At 39.9% G+C, this 16,269-nt stretch overlaps 2 protein-coding genes across 5 annotated transcripts; both read right to left on the bottom strand.

The window, feature by feature from the left end:
- Positions 1-4,508: 4,508 nt before the first annotated feature.
- Positions 4,509-8,427, bottom strand: LOC103708261 (LRR receptor-like serine/threonine-protein kinase RPK2). Its single transcript, XM_008793101.4, has one exon. It carries the CDS (start codon positions 8,206-8,208, stop codon positions 4,858-4,860), a length of 3,351 nt encoding a protein of 1,116 aa, XP_008791323.2. The 5' UTR covers positions 8,209-8,427; the 3' UTR covers positions 4,509-4,857.
- Positions 8,428-11,281: 2,854 nt separating this feature from the next.
- LOC103708260 lies at positions 11,282-13,797 on the bottom strand. Of its 4 annotated transcripts, none has more exons than XM_039134092.1 (3): positions 13,580-13,797; positions 13,385-13,493; positions 11,282-11,531 (listed from the first exon to the last, which is right to left on the bottom strand). In XM_039134092.1, exons 1-3 carry the CDS (start codon positions 13,735-13,737, stop codon positions 11,469-11,471), a joined length of 330 nt encoding a protein of 109 aa, XP_038990020.1. In that variant the 5' UTR covers positions 13,738-13,797; the 3' UTR covers positions 11,282-11,468. The 4 variants fall into 4 exon arrangements, with proteins under 4 accessions (XP_038990020.1, XP_008791318.1, XP_008791321.1 ...); XM_008793096.3 differs by having other exon boundaries at positions 13,385-13,496; positions 13,580-13,774; XM_008793099.3 differs by lacking the exon at positions 11,282-11,531 and adding an exon at positions 12,635-12,918 and having other exon boundaries at positions 13,385-13,496; positions 13,580-13,772.
- Positions 13,798-16,269: the final 2,472 nt, after the last annotated feature.

Genomic DNA, 16,269 nt, shown 5'->3' with positions numbered 1-16,269 from the left:
TGGGCCTTTTCTCCCATCATTTAAAGAGATGGAGGTAAGTGTAAGTTCAGATAAGACTATGACTCAGAAAGCAAATAAACCTCATTTACATGAATATTATTTATGTCAATTTTCACTTAGGTTTTCCAATAAAAAATGAAACTGCTTAAGATGTGGAATGCAAATAAGGAACAGATTTGATTTCAATACAAGTAGTTTATATTCAGATTCCATCAAAATAAGAAGGTCAAATTTCCAACTCAAGAACAAACTCCAGAATTTTGGAATTTCCATTTTTGAATTGTGTTGGTTTAAATCTACGAAGGCAGATTTTTTGGTGGTGTCAATATAGCAACCTTTAAATAGTAGGAAAATTCTTGAATCTTAAAAGTTCATAAATTCTATTATATATTTAGATATTCTTAAGAACCAAGAGTTCCGGTAAGAGAAGTCTTATGTCTTAGCCTCCAAATTTTTATCTGATACCATGTTAGCGACACACTGCACTTCAAAACCCATATATGCCTTATTTTTTTCAATCCTAGTCTCCAAAAACTTTTACATCCAAAATTTTATGAATTAATCTGCCTATTTCAATCCATAATTGTCATTAAAACAATGCTATGCATTACTAGGATGTTATAATAGCTTAATAGACGTATCCACAGTATTCAGCAGCATTCATAACAACATTCTTGATTTATGATAATATATAGCTTTTTAAAATATAATTTCAATGTACAAAAAACCTTTTAACTGATCTAAGAATTTACACTATAAAATTTTAAAAAGAAACCCAAAAAAGACCCCATTCTAATACCATTTTTAGGATGCCAATGCCACTATGCCCATGCCCGCATGCCATGCATCAGCATGCATGGCACGGTGCATAGGCCATATCACTGGTAGTTAAATTCTTGATTTGAACCTAAAACCTCCATGAGGGTACCAAGCTTGTGTGCTAAGCTCTAACTTGCACTACCAAGAAAACCTAATTTAAGGCATTGTTTATGAATTGTACTACCATTCTAATACCAATTTTGGGATGCCAATGCCATTATGCCCATGCCCGCATGCCATGCATCAGCATGCATGGCACGGTGCATAGGCCATATCACTGGTAGTTAAATTCTTGATTTGAACCTAAAACCTCCATGAGGGTACCAAGCTTGTGTGCTAAGCTCTGACTTGTACTACCAAGAAAACCTAATTTAAGGCATTGTTTATGAATTGTCTAATGGTGGCAAATATCTAGATACTTAGACTTTACAAGCAGGAATCGACCTCAATCTCATTTTGCGTGAATCAAAATTTCTTTCTATATAAGGAGTATAACTATCTGTTTTGGATTTGCCAAATTGATATTTATGAGTGCACTTTCCATATAATCATTTTAAGTGGCTGTATAAATATGCATAACCAAATAATCCATATTTTTCTAATTTCTATTTAGTTTATATGAATTCTTTGGTCTTCTTTCTTATACTTTCCATTAGGTTATATTCTTTAGAATTAATCCACTCCACTATACATGTATGTATGTATGTGTGTGTGTGTGTATGGTTGTCTTTTAGTCCATTAATTCTATTTGAACCATGAGATATGGGTAACCAAGAAAGTCTAGGGCGGTCCATATTAAACTCATAATATGGGGCTGAAATACCACGTGTTTCAAAAACTTTTCTATCTTCTTTTCTCATATGTGCTCCAGGTTTGACGTCGGTTGATGCCCAAATCTTTCCATTCAAATAGAAATTGCTCCTCTCTTTTTCCATTTTCAATTCCATGACCACCAACATAACCAAGGAAACAAACTAAAACTACATTAAATTGAATCCTGTACTTCCATCTCTAATAGCTTCTATACATTACTCAGCAATTACAAGGCCCATTACTGATTCAAGAGGAAAGAATATAATTAATTGTTGTAATCCCATCAATGAATGAAAGATATCTTACCTGTTACATGTGGTGTGCATGACAAATTAAAGATGAAGTATCAAATTGACAACTTGGATTCCAACCATGAAAGGCAGAAGTTTTAAGGTGAGCGCTGGAAGCCCATCAGCCAAACAAGTGAAGAAAATACTTAGTGAACAGTCAGATCCCATCCAATGATAAAACATCACACTCTATGTGTAATACGTGGCTGCTTGAAGACAATGCAGTACTGGATGGACACTTGTGATTCTGTCAAACAGTGAAATGTCACTTGGCATGTGATGCAGATAACAAATCAACAAAAAAGAATATCTTGGGATGTTTCCCATTCCATTGACCAAACAAATGTTACTTGGCACATCCCGTGCACATGACCAATTCAACAGTATGAAATCTGGATCCCAAACTTCTGCTTGATATTGGGGGATAACAGCAGTCCAAATATATTTGTAAAGTAGAATGCAAACCCCCTATCAGCCACCCTGGTGAGAAAATGAAGAACACCACTAACATGACCCTACAAAGCTGAATGAATGAAGGACCTCTTTCTCCCATTTCTGAACCATTCTTAAGCACTTTAGGTAGTTAGGGAGCAAATTCACCCCTGGCTTCTGAGTTACATGTAGCAGCGAACATGGTTTGAAAATAATAACCTATTCTCTCCTCACAAGTTCGCATGTTAAAGATTGTTCAGTGCCCTAAACTCCCCATCCAATAAGAAATTCCCCCTTCCTATCTTCTTTCTTCCTTTCCATTTACATGAACACTAACATCATCAAACTAGAAAAGCTTATTTTGATAGGCATCATTTAATCTGAATATCTTTAACAACTTTTCCTATACATCTATTTTTATGTTTTTCATTTTTTTTCTTTTAACTTACGTATGTTGTTCTCGTTGTTCTTTTTTTTTTAACTTCCATGAAATTAGACTAAAACCAGAGAGCTTCCATGGAATACATAGGAACACGTAAAATTGCTAAATAAAATTTGCACTGGAAGTAGAATTTAGATTATGGTATTACAGTGACAGTAAAATGCCAGAATTCCCAGTTTGTCGGTCCCTACAAAGAAAATGGAAACTACATAGTTATTATTTCTCATTTTGGGATGGGTCCCATAAGAAAACATTCTGGGTTGGTTTTGGAATGATACAATATGGTTCAAACCACCGATTGGGACATATTCCAACATAGAGGTTTTAGACCACAGGTTATCTACAAGTAAACATTCTTGACTAGAAAACCTATAGAGTTAAAAATACCAGTGTATACTTATTTACATGTTACATATCATATACATGAATCAACTTAAATAGAAATGCATTCGCATTAAATGCAGTTCATGTGTTATGATGCCAAAGAGAACATTAAGCCTTGTTGAGTTCCTTATCGAATTAGTAACAAAAATCTGTGACAAAATTGACTTATAAATACTACAACAAACTTGATATCATTGTTTCAGATGAAAAACCACATTAACTTTGTTGAAGCTGACCGACATAATATAAGAAAAAGGTGATGTGGTATCATCAACAGATGAGATAGGTCATGTGTGCCATGTATGATTGTCAATTTGATGAGATTCCATTTCTGTAAAGAGAAAAAGGCTGCTGAATGTGCGCATTTGATGACTACTTGTCAATTTTTGCTTCTGTAGTTAAGCACAAAGAATCAAGATAATGACCATGTACTTCCCATACATATATAACCAATAACAGACAACGTATTTATTTTTTTAAGTATTTAACTAAGACATATTATTTGTGGACAAAATTATGCCCGCATACATCCTATATAAGCTATTTTGGAATCTCAAAATGATTATAATGAGATAGAGACTGACTGAAATGGTCAGTAATCCTTAATGTAGTAATGCATACATAAACATGCAAATTAAAATAAAACATGGGGAAAATATATATGATGTTCATATAACTACTTAGTATGCATGCGAGACTAAAGTCTTATTCTATATCATTTACCTGCTTTGGAACAAGTAAAATTTAAGGAACTCATAGCTGTATTGCCTGCATCCATACATTCAAAACTTCAACGTCGTCATCTGATGGACATATTTCATTTCTTAACTTAAAAGAAAAAAGAGAGAAATAAAAAGTCAGCATAGAGTGGCAGGTAGTACCTCCCATGTCATTCAAAACTTGTTCATGATGTGGAAAAATGGAACAAAATGCATATCCAAAGGAAGCACAAGCTCTTCGAATAGTATAGCAAGTCCAAAATAGATAGAACCTTCTATTTCTTCCAAACATAGAAAAGATGTCTTTATATAATTTACTTCAAACAGCATGGTCTCTAACTCTTATAGAATAATCTTGAGGGGAAAAAAATCAAACATTAATTAATTTCTTTTCTTGCTCTCTTGACAATTGCATGATGGAGCATGTCTCCAAACTTCTTTATTAAAGAAGTTACTCTTCTCAATACAAAACCTAGCAACATGATTTCTACGTGACATTTTACCAAATTTCCTGATTAATAAAGTAATAAAGTATCACTAGCAAACTTTATTGCATAATAAAAGTCCTTCACATGCAGTTGTGAAAAAAAAAAAGAAAAGAAAGCAGAATTCTACAAAAGGAATCAATCATAATCTTCGAAAACTACTCAGAAGTTCAAATGACAAATACAAGTCTAAATGGAATAAAATTTACATAAATACATGTAAAGACATATTTTTAAGCTGATCTGGTTAAGATACATCTGCATTTTCTTTCCTTTGCAGATACATCAGTAAGTAAGCCACCCCAGAGAGAGACATGGGGTAAAAGAAGATGTTCTATAATATAAAGACAATGACTACAACTAAGAATCAAGTCTAAGGGGTGATCAGAAAAATTGACTAAATAAAATACAAATTACAACTCATTTTACCCTTTCCAAGGATGAATGGGTTAATAATTCTTGTGATATTGATGCTAGCAGTTTGGGGGTTGAAGCTGCTTTAGCCGTAGTACAACTTGCTTCATTGAGGGCCTGGTTGAAAGTGTATCAACAGTACACATGACAGCTAAGTGCAACGTTTCTACCAAATCATCATGTGGAGCTACATCCCACAGCCCCTCAGTGAAAAACTCACGAGCCCGGCCCTGGCGAAGCAGCATGCATGCCCATGCAACAATATTGAAACCATTTCCATAAGGAGAGAATGAGGGATCCAAGGCTTTCTTATCTGAAATCAACTCCATCAGCACTACACCATAGCTGTATACGTCAGCCTTATCAGAAACACGACAAGTCATAGCATACTCTGGGGCAACATATCCAAATGTCCCAGCAACACCAGTAGTTGCATGGGTTTCAGAATTCCCAAGAAGCCTTGCCAAACCAAAATCCGAGAGATAACCATTATAATCATTGTCCAATAAAATGTTGCTTGGCTTAACATCCCGATGTAGGATACGAGGTATGCAATGGTCATGCAGGTAAGCAAGTGCACATGCAATGTCTAAAGCAATTTTATGAAGCATCCTCCAATCAACAGGTCTCTTAGCCCTCTCCTGTATAAATCTCTCAAGATTTCCTCCAGGCAAATAATTATATATGAGAAACATCTCTGCCTCACTGACATGATAGCCTATCAAAGTAACAAGATTTGGGTGGCGCCACCTCCCAAGGGTTTTGATCTCTGCATGGAACTGCTGAATACCTTGGAGCTTCCCTACTGAGAGTCTTTTAATAGCCACCACAACTCCAGGTGAAATCTCAGCCTTGTACGTGGCTCCAAAACCTCCACTTCCAATGCAGTTGCTTGTATTAAAATTCCCAGTGGCTCGCACAACACTCTCATAAGTTATAGGAACCCCGATTTCTGTGAAAATCACGACTTCTCTTCTTCTCGAAGACTGACCTGCAAATCTTGGTGCACATTTTCTGGTGTATATGTAGAGGGCAATCAGCGCTAAAAGGACTGAAACAATGGCTGCTGCTGACGCTATTGAAGCAATCTCAATAGAATTGAACCCTCTATTGCTACTATCACTTGGTGGGCTTCCAGGTGGTGAATCATTAGATGCTTGTGAATCCCCAGAATGCCCCTGATTGTCAGATGGCGGAACAGAGAGAGAAGATACATGACAAGACTGGAGCAAAGGGTTTCCAAGAACACTATCACATTGAATGGTGCTAGCATTTAAAGGTAATGGCCCCGACAAATTATTGAATGACACATTAAACACCGAGAGCGATGTTATGTTAGCAAAACCAGAAGGAATATTTCCAGAAAGTTTATTATTATCAAGAAGAAGGACAGTGAGACTCTTAAAATTGGCAAGACCACTAGGAATCTCTCCTGAGAGAGAGTTGGAAGAAAGATCCAGCACCTTGAGAGCATGCAACTGACCCAAGCCAGCAGGGATGAAACCACTGAGGTTGTTATTGGCCAAGGACAGATCCTCCAAATGTTTCAAATTCTCCAAACTCGCTGGCATATTGCCCTGAATATGGTTCCTGCTCAAGTCCAATCCAACAAGACTGTTCAATAACCCAATACTCTGAGGAATCACACCTGTAATTTGGTTCTCAGCAACATCAAACACTACAAGAGATTTGCACATGGACCCAATTTCTGTTGGAATTGCGCCAGAAATGAAGTTGTTGCTGAAGTCAATGATCAATCCATCCAAGTCCTTGCATGTATTGAAAAGAACATCTGCTAACGTCCCGACAAGATTATTATCGTCAGCCAGAAAGGCATAAACCATTGGCTTTCCCAACTTGTCGGCTTGAAGTGGTAGAGATGCCAGATTACCGGTAAAATTGTTCCCGCCAAAATTATGATAAACTGTAATTTCACCATCGAATTCATTCGTAAGCAAGGAGATTCCAGCTTGACTCCCATATGAAAAGTACAAAAAGTATGCAGAGAACAGATCATCAAGCAGGAACTGGGATGAAGAGCATGCTTTTGGGATAAACTTCGGAATGGAGCCAGATAACTGATTCCCACTAATATCAAACATATCCATGCAAGGAACAGGAAGCTCCTCACTCAGCCAGCCACTCAACTTGTTCGAGCTCAAGTTAAAAACTTTAAGATTCTGGCACTGCCCAAACACTTTCGGGATCCGCCCGGTGAGGATATTTTCACCTAAGTTAACCATTTCTAAGCTCTCACAAGTACCCCAACTGCCGGGAATCTCACCTTCCAGCGTCGCCCTTGGGGCCCAGAGGATCCTAAGCTTTAACAGGGTTGTAATGCTCTCAGAAATTCCACCTTGAAAATAGTTGAAATCATCGATATCAGCATAGCTCGAGTTATCAAAAGTGGTCATCGGATAGTATGGATTTGAAAGAACAAGAATAGATAATTCGACACAGCCTCCAAGCTCCACAGGTACGGAGCCACTCAAGCTGTTCCTTGAAACGTCCAAAACTTGAAGCTTTTTCAAGCGGCCAAGGTCTGAAGGAATAACGTCATCTAACAAATTGGAAAATAGCAACAGGGACCGAAGCTCACTGCAATTCCCCAAGCCACCAGGAATGCTACCAACTAGAAGATTTGCCGACAGGTCAAGATGCTCCAGACTCCGGCAACCAGCTCCGAGCTCATCAGGAATCGCACCGGTGAACCGGTTAAAAGACAGAGATAGCTCTCTCAGCTTGGGAAAGTCACCAAGAAACCCAGGGATCGTGCCGTTGAGCAGGTTTCCGGAGAGGTCTAGGGTTTCTAAATGCGTGCAGCTTGAGAGCGAGAGTGGAATCTCACCTTGGAGCAGATTGGAGGCCAGATTGAGCACACGCAAGCCGCGCATGAAGCGGGAGGGAAGGTAGCCGGACAGCGAGTTCCCCTCGAGATCGAGGACTTCCAAGTTCTCCAGCTCCCAGATCTCACCGGGTATCTCGCCATCAAAGCCATGGAAAGGTAGCGAAAGAACCCTCAACTCCACCAACTTCCCAAGTGCGGGGCTCAGCTTTCCGGCCATCCTCCGTGCGAGATCCGGGCAACTCTTCCACAGCGGTCCCGACCGGCCGCAAGAAGGGAAAAAGGCGCCACCTTTGGCCGATATATTGAGCCCCACTACCCTGGATCCCGCGTCGCAGGAGACGCCGGGCCAGGAGCAAGTGTCGGAGCCGGGGGCTGCGTCGGACCATCCGCGGAGGAATCCGGCGGGGTCGGAGAAGACGGCAGCCTTGAACTGGAGAAGAGCCTGCCTCTCGGCGGCGCGCGCGTCATCCGCCGCCGCGGCGACGAGGAAAAGGAGGGCGGAGACTAGAGTACCTGCAGCGATGATCCCCCGGCGGCGTTCCATCGCCGACGGGCAGCGCATTTCGAAGGAGAAAAACCCTAACCCTAACTAGCTCGGGTCACAGGAGCTGGAGAACTAGCCCACGAGCTCGACAACCCTAAGAAAGAGAGGCGAAAGGAGGGACTTAAAACTAAATATCAGAAATTTCGGGGGTAGAGATTGAGGGGGGGAAATGCGTCATCTCTTCCTCTTCTCTGCTTTGCTTCCCTTCTCTACTTCTCCTCCTCCACTTCCTCTTCTACTGGTACTTTTCCATCCCTTTCCCTTCATTTGTAAACACATTTCCATCAATTGAACACAATTTGACACCCATTCACCGACCCTAGACCTAGATGCCTTCTATGTGGCCCTAGAATAGGGGGTGTGAGAGTGGGTTCATTTTGGCGATATGTCGATAATGCCGCTTTCTTTTTTTGCTGCTCGTGGGGATCTGGCCACCATCAGTCCCAGTTTCAAAAATTACGTTATTTATTATTGTCTAAATTAAAATATTTTGGAGGAAATGGGGTGGTGGGCCCGGGAGGGGACCACAAACGGTCAACGCTGTCATCAATCCGTCAACCGGGCGGCGGCCTCCCGTTCGGGCCTGCGGAGGATGAGGGACGGCCATGCGGAATACACGTGGCGGTGATTCGGTGGGGCCCGGCGAGCTCCTCGTCGGTCGTGACTGAGAGTCCCCGCAGACCGTCTCATGAACGATTCAACGTTTGATCATCATGATTTAGAATGGATCGGAACCGTGAGTTTGATAAGCCCGTGTATAGCCGTAGACTAGGGGTCCGGGACATTGGATTTTGGACCACTAAAGCCAATACAAAGGATAAGATTACTCGCAAAGGTAGGCTCACGCATCGAAGAGCACTACTAGCATTAGCCACGTGAATCACCTTTATTTTTTTGTTTTCATTTTTTATTTAAGAAGCAGCACTAACATTGAGCAAAGATTGGTATCTAACATTGCATCAATTAGTAGAATTTTCTTTTATAAATCAAAGACGCTACTTAGATAAAATTTTGCCAACTTAGAAGATCAATCATTAATTTAATAAATCATATTGACTAAGGAGGCATTACAAGTCTTTTATTTAAAATGTTAATGATGCATCACCTATTGGTGCAAATACAACTATTAAACACTCCACGAAGCATTCGTAAATTGATGCCTTAATGATACTCGATTTTTTCCACCCACAATTAACATTCAAATATGATATTGTTAGTGACCACAAACAAATTACATATGACTATAGAATGAAGGCTTGTAAGATGTACCAATTACATAATGACTATGAGGTTGGTTGTTATTTCAAAACGAGGTTGTACTAGTGGGAATCTTATGAGATAAACTCGCAAAGAGCCACGAGGCCCACCACGTTATCCCGCAATATGCTTATCTATTACTTATTGCTTCTATTTATATATCTCACGGGGCCCACACTTATAGCTACAATCCCCATTCCCACTTCTATTTGACGATGGAGATAGAGCTAAGGTTGTGGCATCAAGGAGCTAATGTATTCTAAATAAATAAATTATCTTCTTTGTTGGATATAGTAATAAAATAAAGTAATAGTCATCTCTGCCCATCAATTGACAGGTGATGAAAAGAACCTTGACCAACCAAGTTGGTTGTTGGGAATGGAAGATTCCAGAAAGGCAAATGCAAAACCTACAGTATGGCCAGTATGTGGCAAACAATATGTGCAAAGTAATGTGTAAAGCGTTATGCATGTATCCATTAATATTGATAGTAGATAATTAAGTATGAGATTAAGATATATACATGAGAAATACTAAGGTGGAAGTGATGTATCCATTAGAGTAAGCAAAGTATCTTTCCAACATGTGAGATCACTTATAACAATACATGTGACAATGTGCAACCAGTCTTGTAAGATTTAGTTGGAGCTTCTTAGTCTATTGATAGATGGATGACAACATTGGCTGCTTAAAGAGCGGGACCACAATACTTGACCATCTCCACCTACCGATGACCACTATAGCTCCAATGCCGACTTCCTCGAAGATTTCTTCTTTTTTTTTTTGTTAAGACGGATGATTCATATATATTTGGTATGAATACATCCAATAAAGTCGGAAAATAAAAGGTTTCGGAGCGCTTTAGGCAGCTCCCCATCTCCAACCGATAGGGTGCCTCCGAAGAGACTGGCCATATAAGAAACTACCTAATTCGTCGTAGTGTCTTTCTGAATATACTTCCTTAAAGGGTCTTAGAGAAGAGGCTTGGAAAAGTTTGATACCAATGTAGAAGCTGTACCTTTTTTTTTTTTTTTTTTGGAGAAAAAGAAAGGAAATGAAACACCACCCACATCATTAGAAAGTAAACAATGTCAAAGGTCCAAAGCTGAGTCTTTTTGCTATCATCTATACTGAATAGTTACACTAATGGGTTGATGACTTTTAGTTCTCAAAAGTCTATAATATTCCCTACAACTATAATTGGGTAAAGGTATTCTCCCCATTCACTTAGGAACCACAACCTTCAGTCTAGGAACAAGGAAAGTGTTGCCACACCAACTTATTGATACCTAGAAAATGTCAGCAAACCCTGATAGACTGATTACTAGACTCCTCTGTTAATGCACAGAACTAAAACCCAATGCAGCTGGCTCCTTTCTGGACTATTATTAGTCTCCAGCTAACCACCAGTCTATGTGGAATAGCTGGCATCCCTTCAAGTTTCCTAGAACAGTTTGGCAAACAAAATGACAAATAAATGTGTGCTCTGTTTTATTGTAAGACAGTAATAACCAGGACCCATCTATTCTAATAATCACAAATGATGGATCTAGAACTGTTCTTTGTTATAATGTAAAACTCAGCCAAGCCAAATATCCTGTTTGTTTGATACAGGTCCTAGAGACTGTTGTTGTTTTAACCTATGATCCTCTTTGCAGTGCTTGATAACTCTCTACCTTTGAACATCTAAGATTTTTCTATGTAGAACTAACCAACGAGAAAAGAATATATCTCCATACATATCCTGATCCAAGGCCTCACCACTTCAACAAAATGATTGAGAAACCATGAATAGCAAGAACTAATGATATGATCAAGAAAACACCAGCTTCTGTACATTAAAGAGGAGTTAATCAAAAAAGGCATGTCTGTGAAAACATAGTTGGATTAAGAGATGGACATCTTGGATCTCTCTTCCAAACAGATATATTGACTTCAGCAGAGAAATCTTATGGTGCTTGAGCCCAGATGGTAATCCTCTGCCTCCCATCATTCATGTACACAGATTGTGCCACAATAACTCAGAAAAGATGCTGAATGCAAGTTACTGCCTTCAACTTGAGTTGGATCTTCTCATCGCCCTCCTAATGTATAAAAAACAATTAATAATAAAAAGATCCCATGTTTGCAAGACGATTGAAAAAAAAAATCTCATGTTTGTAATGCAATGGTATTGATACCTAGATTCATGTAGAAAAAAATTATCATGTTTGTAATCACATGGAAGAAACGTGGTGCATAATTGCGTGTTCATAATTATACTACGATCTTTAGATTTTTCTACAGCATAGCAGAGATATTTTGCTAGTTTCATCAGGATGGGCAGTGGAGATATTTCACACAGTAGTTTACTTCTTTGTAAACATTATGGGCTTGACACCATGCAGGATGCTGTGGTTGGACAGTATTGGGATTATAGCTTCCGGGTTATGCTCATTTTTTGAGCTATAATAGGCTTTTGCTAGAATAGGCTTATATGCTCATGGAGTCTAAGAATTGCCTTTCGATTCAAACCATTGCTGTTTGGCATATCACTTGTACATGGGAGTGTTATTGATTGACACAATCTCATATCACTTATAGTAGTTTGACACCCTTATTTTCAGATGGATCACAAATCCATCTGTGGATATCTGCTGGATCTTAGATGAGTGATTGCCTCCATATTACCTTCATCATCCACACTCACATTTAGATTAAAGATATATTGTATCTCAGATGCTTCCAGAGAGCCCAACTAAAGAATAGCTCATTGTGTTCCTAAAATTCTCCAAAAGTCCAGTTGCAAAGGGTAATCCACTTATAATTTTTTTAAAAAAAAAAATCCATCCATGGCTTCCCTGTTAAATAAATAGAAGAGAAGAGATGTGATCTTCTGACTGCCTTAAGTTTTTCTTTAAAACAACAACACATATAATTTATACTCTATATATCTACGTATATGTATATATGTATATATTTATATACATGTATATGTGTGTGTGTATATATATATTATAAATTTTAATATTATATTTTTTTGTTTGAAATTGAACCAGATTTAGTCCTGCAACCACAGCCATTCATATATTGAATACATGAGACAACCCATGGATGATTGCGAGACTGGACCTCTCCACTCTGGTCGATGGTGGACGAGGGAGAATCCAATTTTTTTCTACCCGATCAAGAACTCGAAGAGATACCAGTTGATCCATGTTGAACGAATGCATTGTCAGTTTTGCTCAGCTTGGTTATATGCAAAGTAAACATACATTTAAAAATTCTAATTTCATTCACTCTAAGAAGCACTAGAAAACACTGTGGATCCATTACATAAGCTGGCAGAGTTTCCCTCTATCTCCCTCTACAATCCCACGACTTGGTAGGAGAAAGATGTCATCTCTTTCCAATCCTCCTCGCTGAGACGGGGAGCAAATGAACTCTTCTGTCCATGAATGCCGAGACTTACGTTCCAAAGAGACCTAATTCCTGAAAGCATTGAAACAATGTATGCAATGCAATGCTAGAAACCAAAGAAGGAATAAAATAAAATGATCATTTTAATTTAGTATAAACAGAGAGGCACATATAGCAGAGATACCCATACAGCAAAACAAGTGTCATAGATGCAAATTGAGAGGCTGGAGTAGAGGAAGTAGGTTAAAGAGAGAACTTGATTGTTTTGTAGGAGAAATAGCCATAAGCACTACTATTTGGGATCAGCTCTGTACATCCTTGTTCACCAATTACTTTGTCATATCTAAAGCTACCCCCTGATGTCATTTTAGAAATATTATTTTAGATTCTCGCAACTTCCACACATGCTATAAGAAGGACTATAGTTTTGTACTTTTGCTAGGAAAGAATGGCAAATTATATAACCATTAACATGGAACGGCATGGAGATCATTAACATAAAACTAATATTAGCAACATTGAGTTAAAGAATTAATACCACGAAAGGGTTTTCTGCTTGCATTGAGAGAGTTGTGACCTTTTGGTTCCTAGCAAGCAACCTCTTGGAAACAGGGGAGATGATAAGATCTGTTGGGCTCAAGTATCTTCTACTGTAGAAGCACCAAAACAGAGAGATAAATGAGAGAACCTTACGGCCATTAACCTTCTGCGAGATCCAGGACAAAACTCTCACCTGTCAGGGAATTTGAAGGTCTTGGGGACTTGAAGGACTTCAGGGGTGATACTCTTATAGCCATTCACCTTGTGTGAGATCCCATCAGGCTTCTCGTTCATTGGAGAACCAATGGACGGAGGAGTTTGTTTACCAAGCGCTGAGTGCTCTTTATCCATCAGAAATCAGAGAGAGAGAGAGGAATGAGTTCTTAAGGGGCGTGGCAGTGGTTATAAAAAGGATGGATGGGCATTGTGACCGTTGGGTGGTTAAGCAACGGTCGAGTCAGTCTTTCAAATTTAACACTGAAACACGAGCAGAGCACCCCCACGAGAGTTTGAACTCTAATAAAGTTGACGACGAGAGCCCACAAAAATTGGACCGTTGGCACTGGCTTCAGAACCCTTCTTCGGTCTTCTTTGTTTTTATTATTTTATTTTATTTTTGCCTCTCTTCGGTACGGCAGGCTAGAAAGAAAGCAAACGGAGGCTTTCTCTCCGTAAATAAGAAGCCGAGACCACACCATCGAGAGCTGTGAATCCGACCCAAGATCACGTCGGCAGCCGCCGTGAACATATCGCCGTCAACCAAAAATAGCCGGAGAAGGACAGTGCGCATCTAATTTTCGTGGGGTAAAAAATTCTGAGGTCCCAAATACAGAACGGAATCGCGCTGGCAACCGCCGAGGAATCCGACTCCGCGGCGAGGAGGACGAAAAGATCGAGGGGAGGGGAGGGGAGCTGGTTTGTGCTCGGCTCAGAATTCTGCTGGAACCCTTTGCAGAAACAGCATGTTACGCGGAGGAGTAGATCGATCGCGTGCGGGTCCAAAATCTAAAATAAACACCAAATAAAAAAAATCAGAAAAAACTAATTAAAAAATATTTAATTAAAAAATCAAATCACATAAAAACTATTTTTACTCGCTTTTCACCAATAAGAACAACTCATACTCTCTCCCTCGTACTCTCTTTTCTCACCTCACACTAAAAAAAAAAAGACAACAACGATCTCTTTAAAATAGAGCATCATATGGGTGATATATTTGATTCCTATTCAAATTAAAAAATCAATACCTGCTAAAAAAATAAGATTTGATAACTAATAAAGAATAAAATAACTATTCTAGAAGGAATAACTAAGTAGAATAAAAGTAGAAATATAATCCTAAAGTCATTAAAATTAATAACTAACTAAACAAGAATCCTGATAGGATTAGGACTTTGCAATTAATCTCAAACTTTTTCTCATTGCAAAGTCTATGCCAACTATATTGAAATTGTCGATGTTGTAAAATGCTACAGCAGTCATTGCCAATATTGTTATTGTTGCCGCCGAATCTGGACCGAGGTCGGAGTGCAGCTCAGACGACTTTGAGGTCAGTTGAAGGCAAGTTGAACAGACTGGTCAGAGTGTCGAGCGTCGGTCTCCTTCCCTAGTGTCCTGTAAAAAGTTTGCTTGCCAAAGAGTTTCCGGTGGAAGATCCTTCGATGCCTAAGTCAGAATATAGTGACAACATTATGGAAGGAAGAGAGTTTGACAGAGTTTTATTCTCTATGAGTAATATGGTATGCATGCGTACCTAAGATCCCTGGGGCTGCCTCTTTATATAGGAAAGTCTGTTTGTCGTTATATGGGCTAACGTGGTATACACTGATGGCTAGATAATGATCAATGGTACGGTCACGGGGTGGAGTCAGGCCGCATGGGCGGCGTGCAATGCTGGTCGGGCACAAACTGCAGTGTCGTCACGACTGAGGGCTGCCAAGGCTGTCGATTGTTAAGATTATCAGTCCTTATCGATATGTGTTGATGGGTTCCTCGATCGAGGTGAAGTCGCTCGGCTAGGGCCGAAGATGTTCTCCTTGATTTGTGCCCCAGATCAAGAAGGTCGCTCTGGTTCGAGGTTGAGATGTCCAATATTTTTTTCATCACTTGCCTCCTACTTCCATGGTTGAGCTGCATCTTAGTTTGGGCGGCAGAAGTCGAGTCGTCACCTCGATCGAGAGCAAAACCTTTGTCAGGGGCACTAAATGTGTCGATCGCTCTTCTCGAAGCATCGTCGTATCCGGGGTGTCCCAAAGCATCATCATTGCCAGGTTTTCTTCGAGAAGTCATTACTGCAGCAATTCTAGAGGATCGTCTTGTCGTGTCCTAAACTAACACATGGCTCAATCCGCTTAGACAGTCGAACTGACGCTTTGAGCGAAGCCGTCTGCGTCCCTATATAAGAGCGGACCCCTTCTAAGTGACCAACGCATCTAGGCCCCTGGGTGGTGCTCCAGCAAAGTCCTTCGCCTCCGGCTCTAGCACTTTCCATGTTCCCTAGTTTTTGGTGGGTTTCTGCTCGGCTACTCAACCACTCTCCTTCGTCTTCTTCTCTGCTTCTGTCTTCTTTTGTATCTCGTCCTTAATCTTTTTTTTTTCCAGACTTTTTCTTCATCTTTTCCTTACCACTATGAGCGGGGTCGAGGCCAACGCCTTGGAGGAGAGTCGGTCGGCTGATCACTTCTCTCGAGCTTGGCAGTCGTCGCCTTTGGGTGAGGCTGAGTCTGAGCTCCAGTCGGGCTTGGATTATGAGGCGTCCATCCTTACCCAAAAAACATGAACCTCATCCGAGCTCAGCATTTTGTGCCCCCAAGTTCACCTTTGAGCTCGATGGCCCTAGGGATCGGGTAACCAACCCACATCTTTCTCGGCTCGACTTGTATA

This window comes from Phoenix dactylifera, chromosome 15 (genome assembly GCF_009389715.1).
Source record: "Phoenix dactylifera cultivar Barhee BC4 chromosome 15, palm_55x_up_171113_PBpolish2nd_filt_p, whole genome shotgun sequence".
Classification (NCBI taxonomy): domain Eukaryota; kingdom Viridiplantae; phylum Streptophyta; class Magnoliopsida; order Arecales; family Arecaceae; genus Phoenix; species Phoenix dactylifera.
This window is presented reverse-complemented; position numbering and strand designations above follow the sequence as displayed.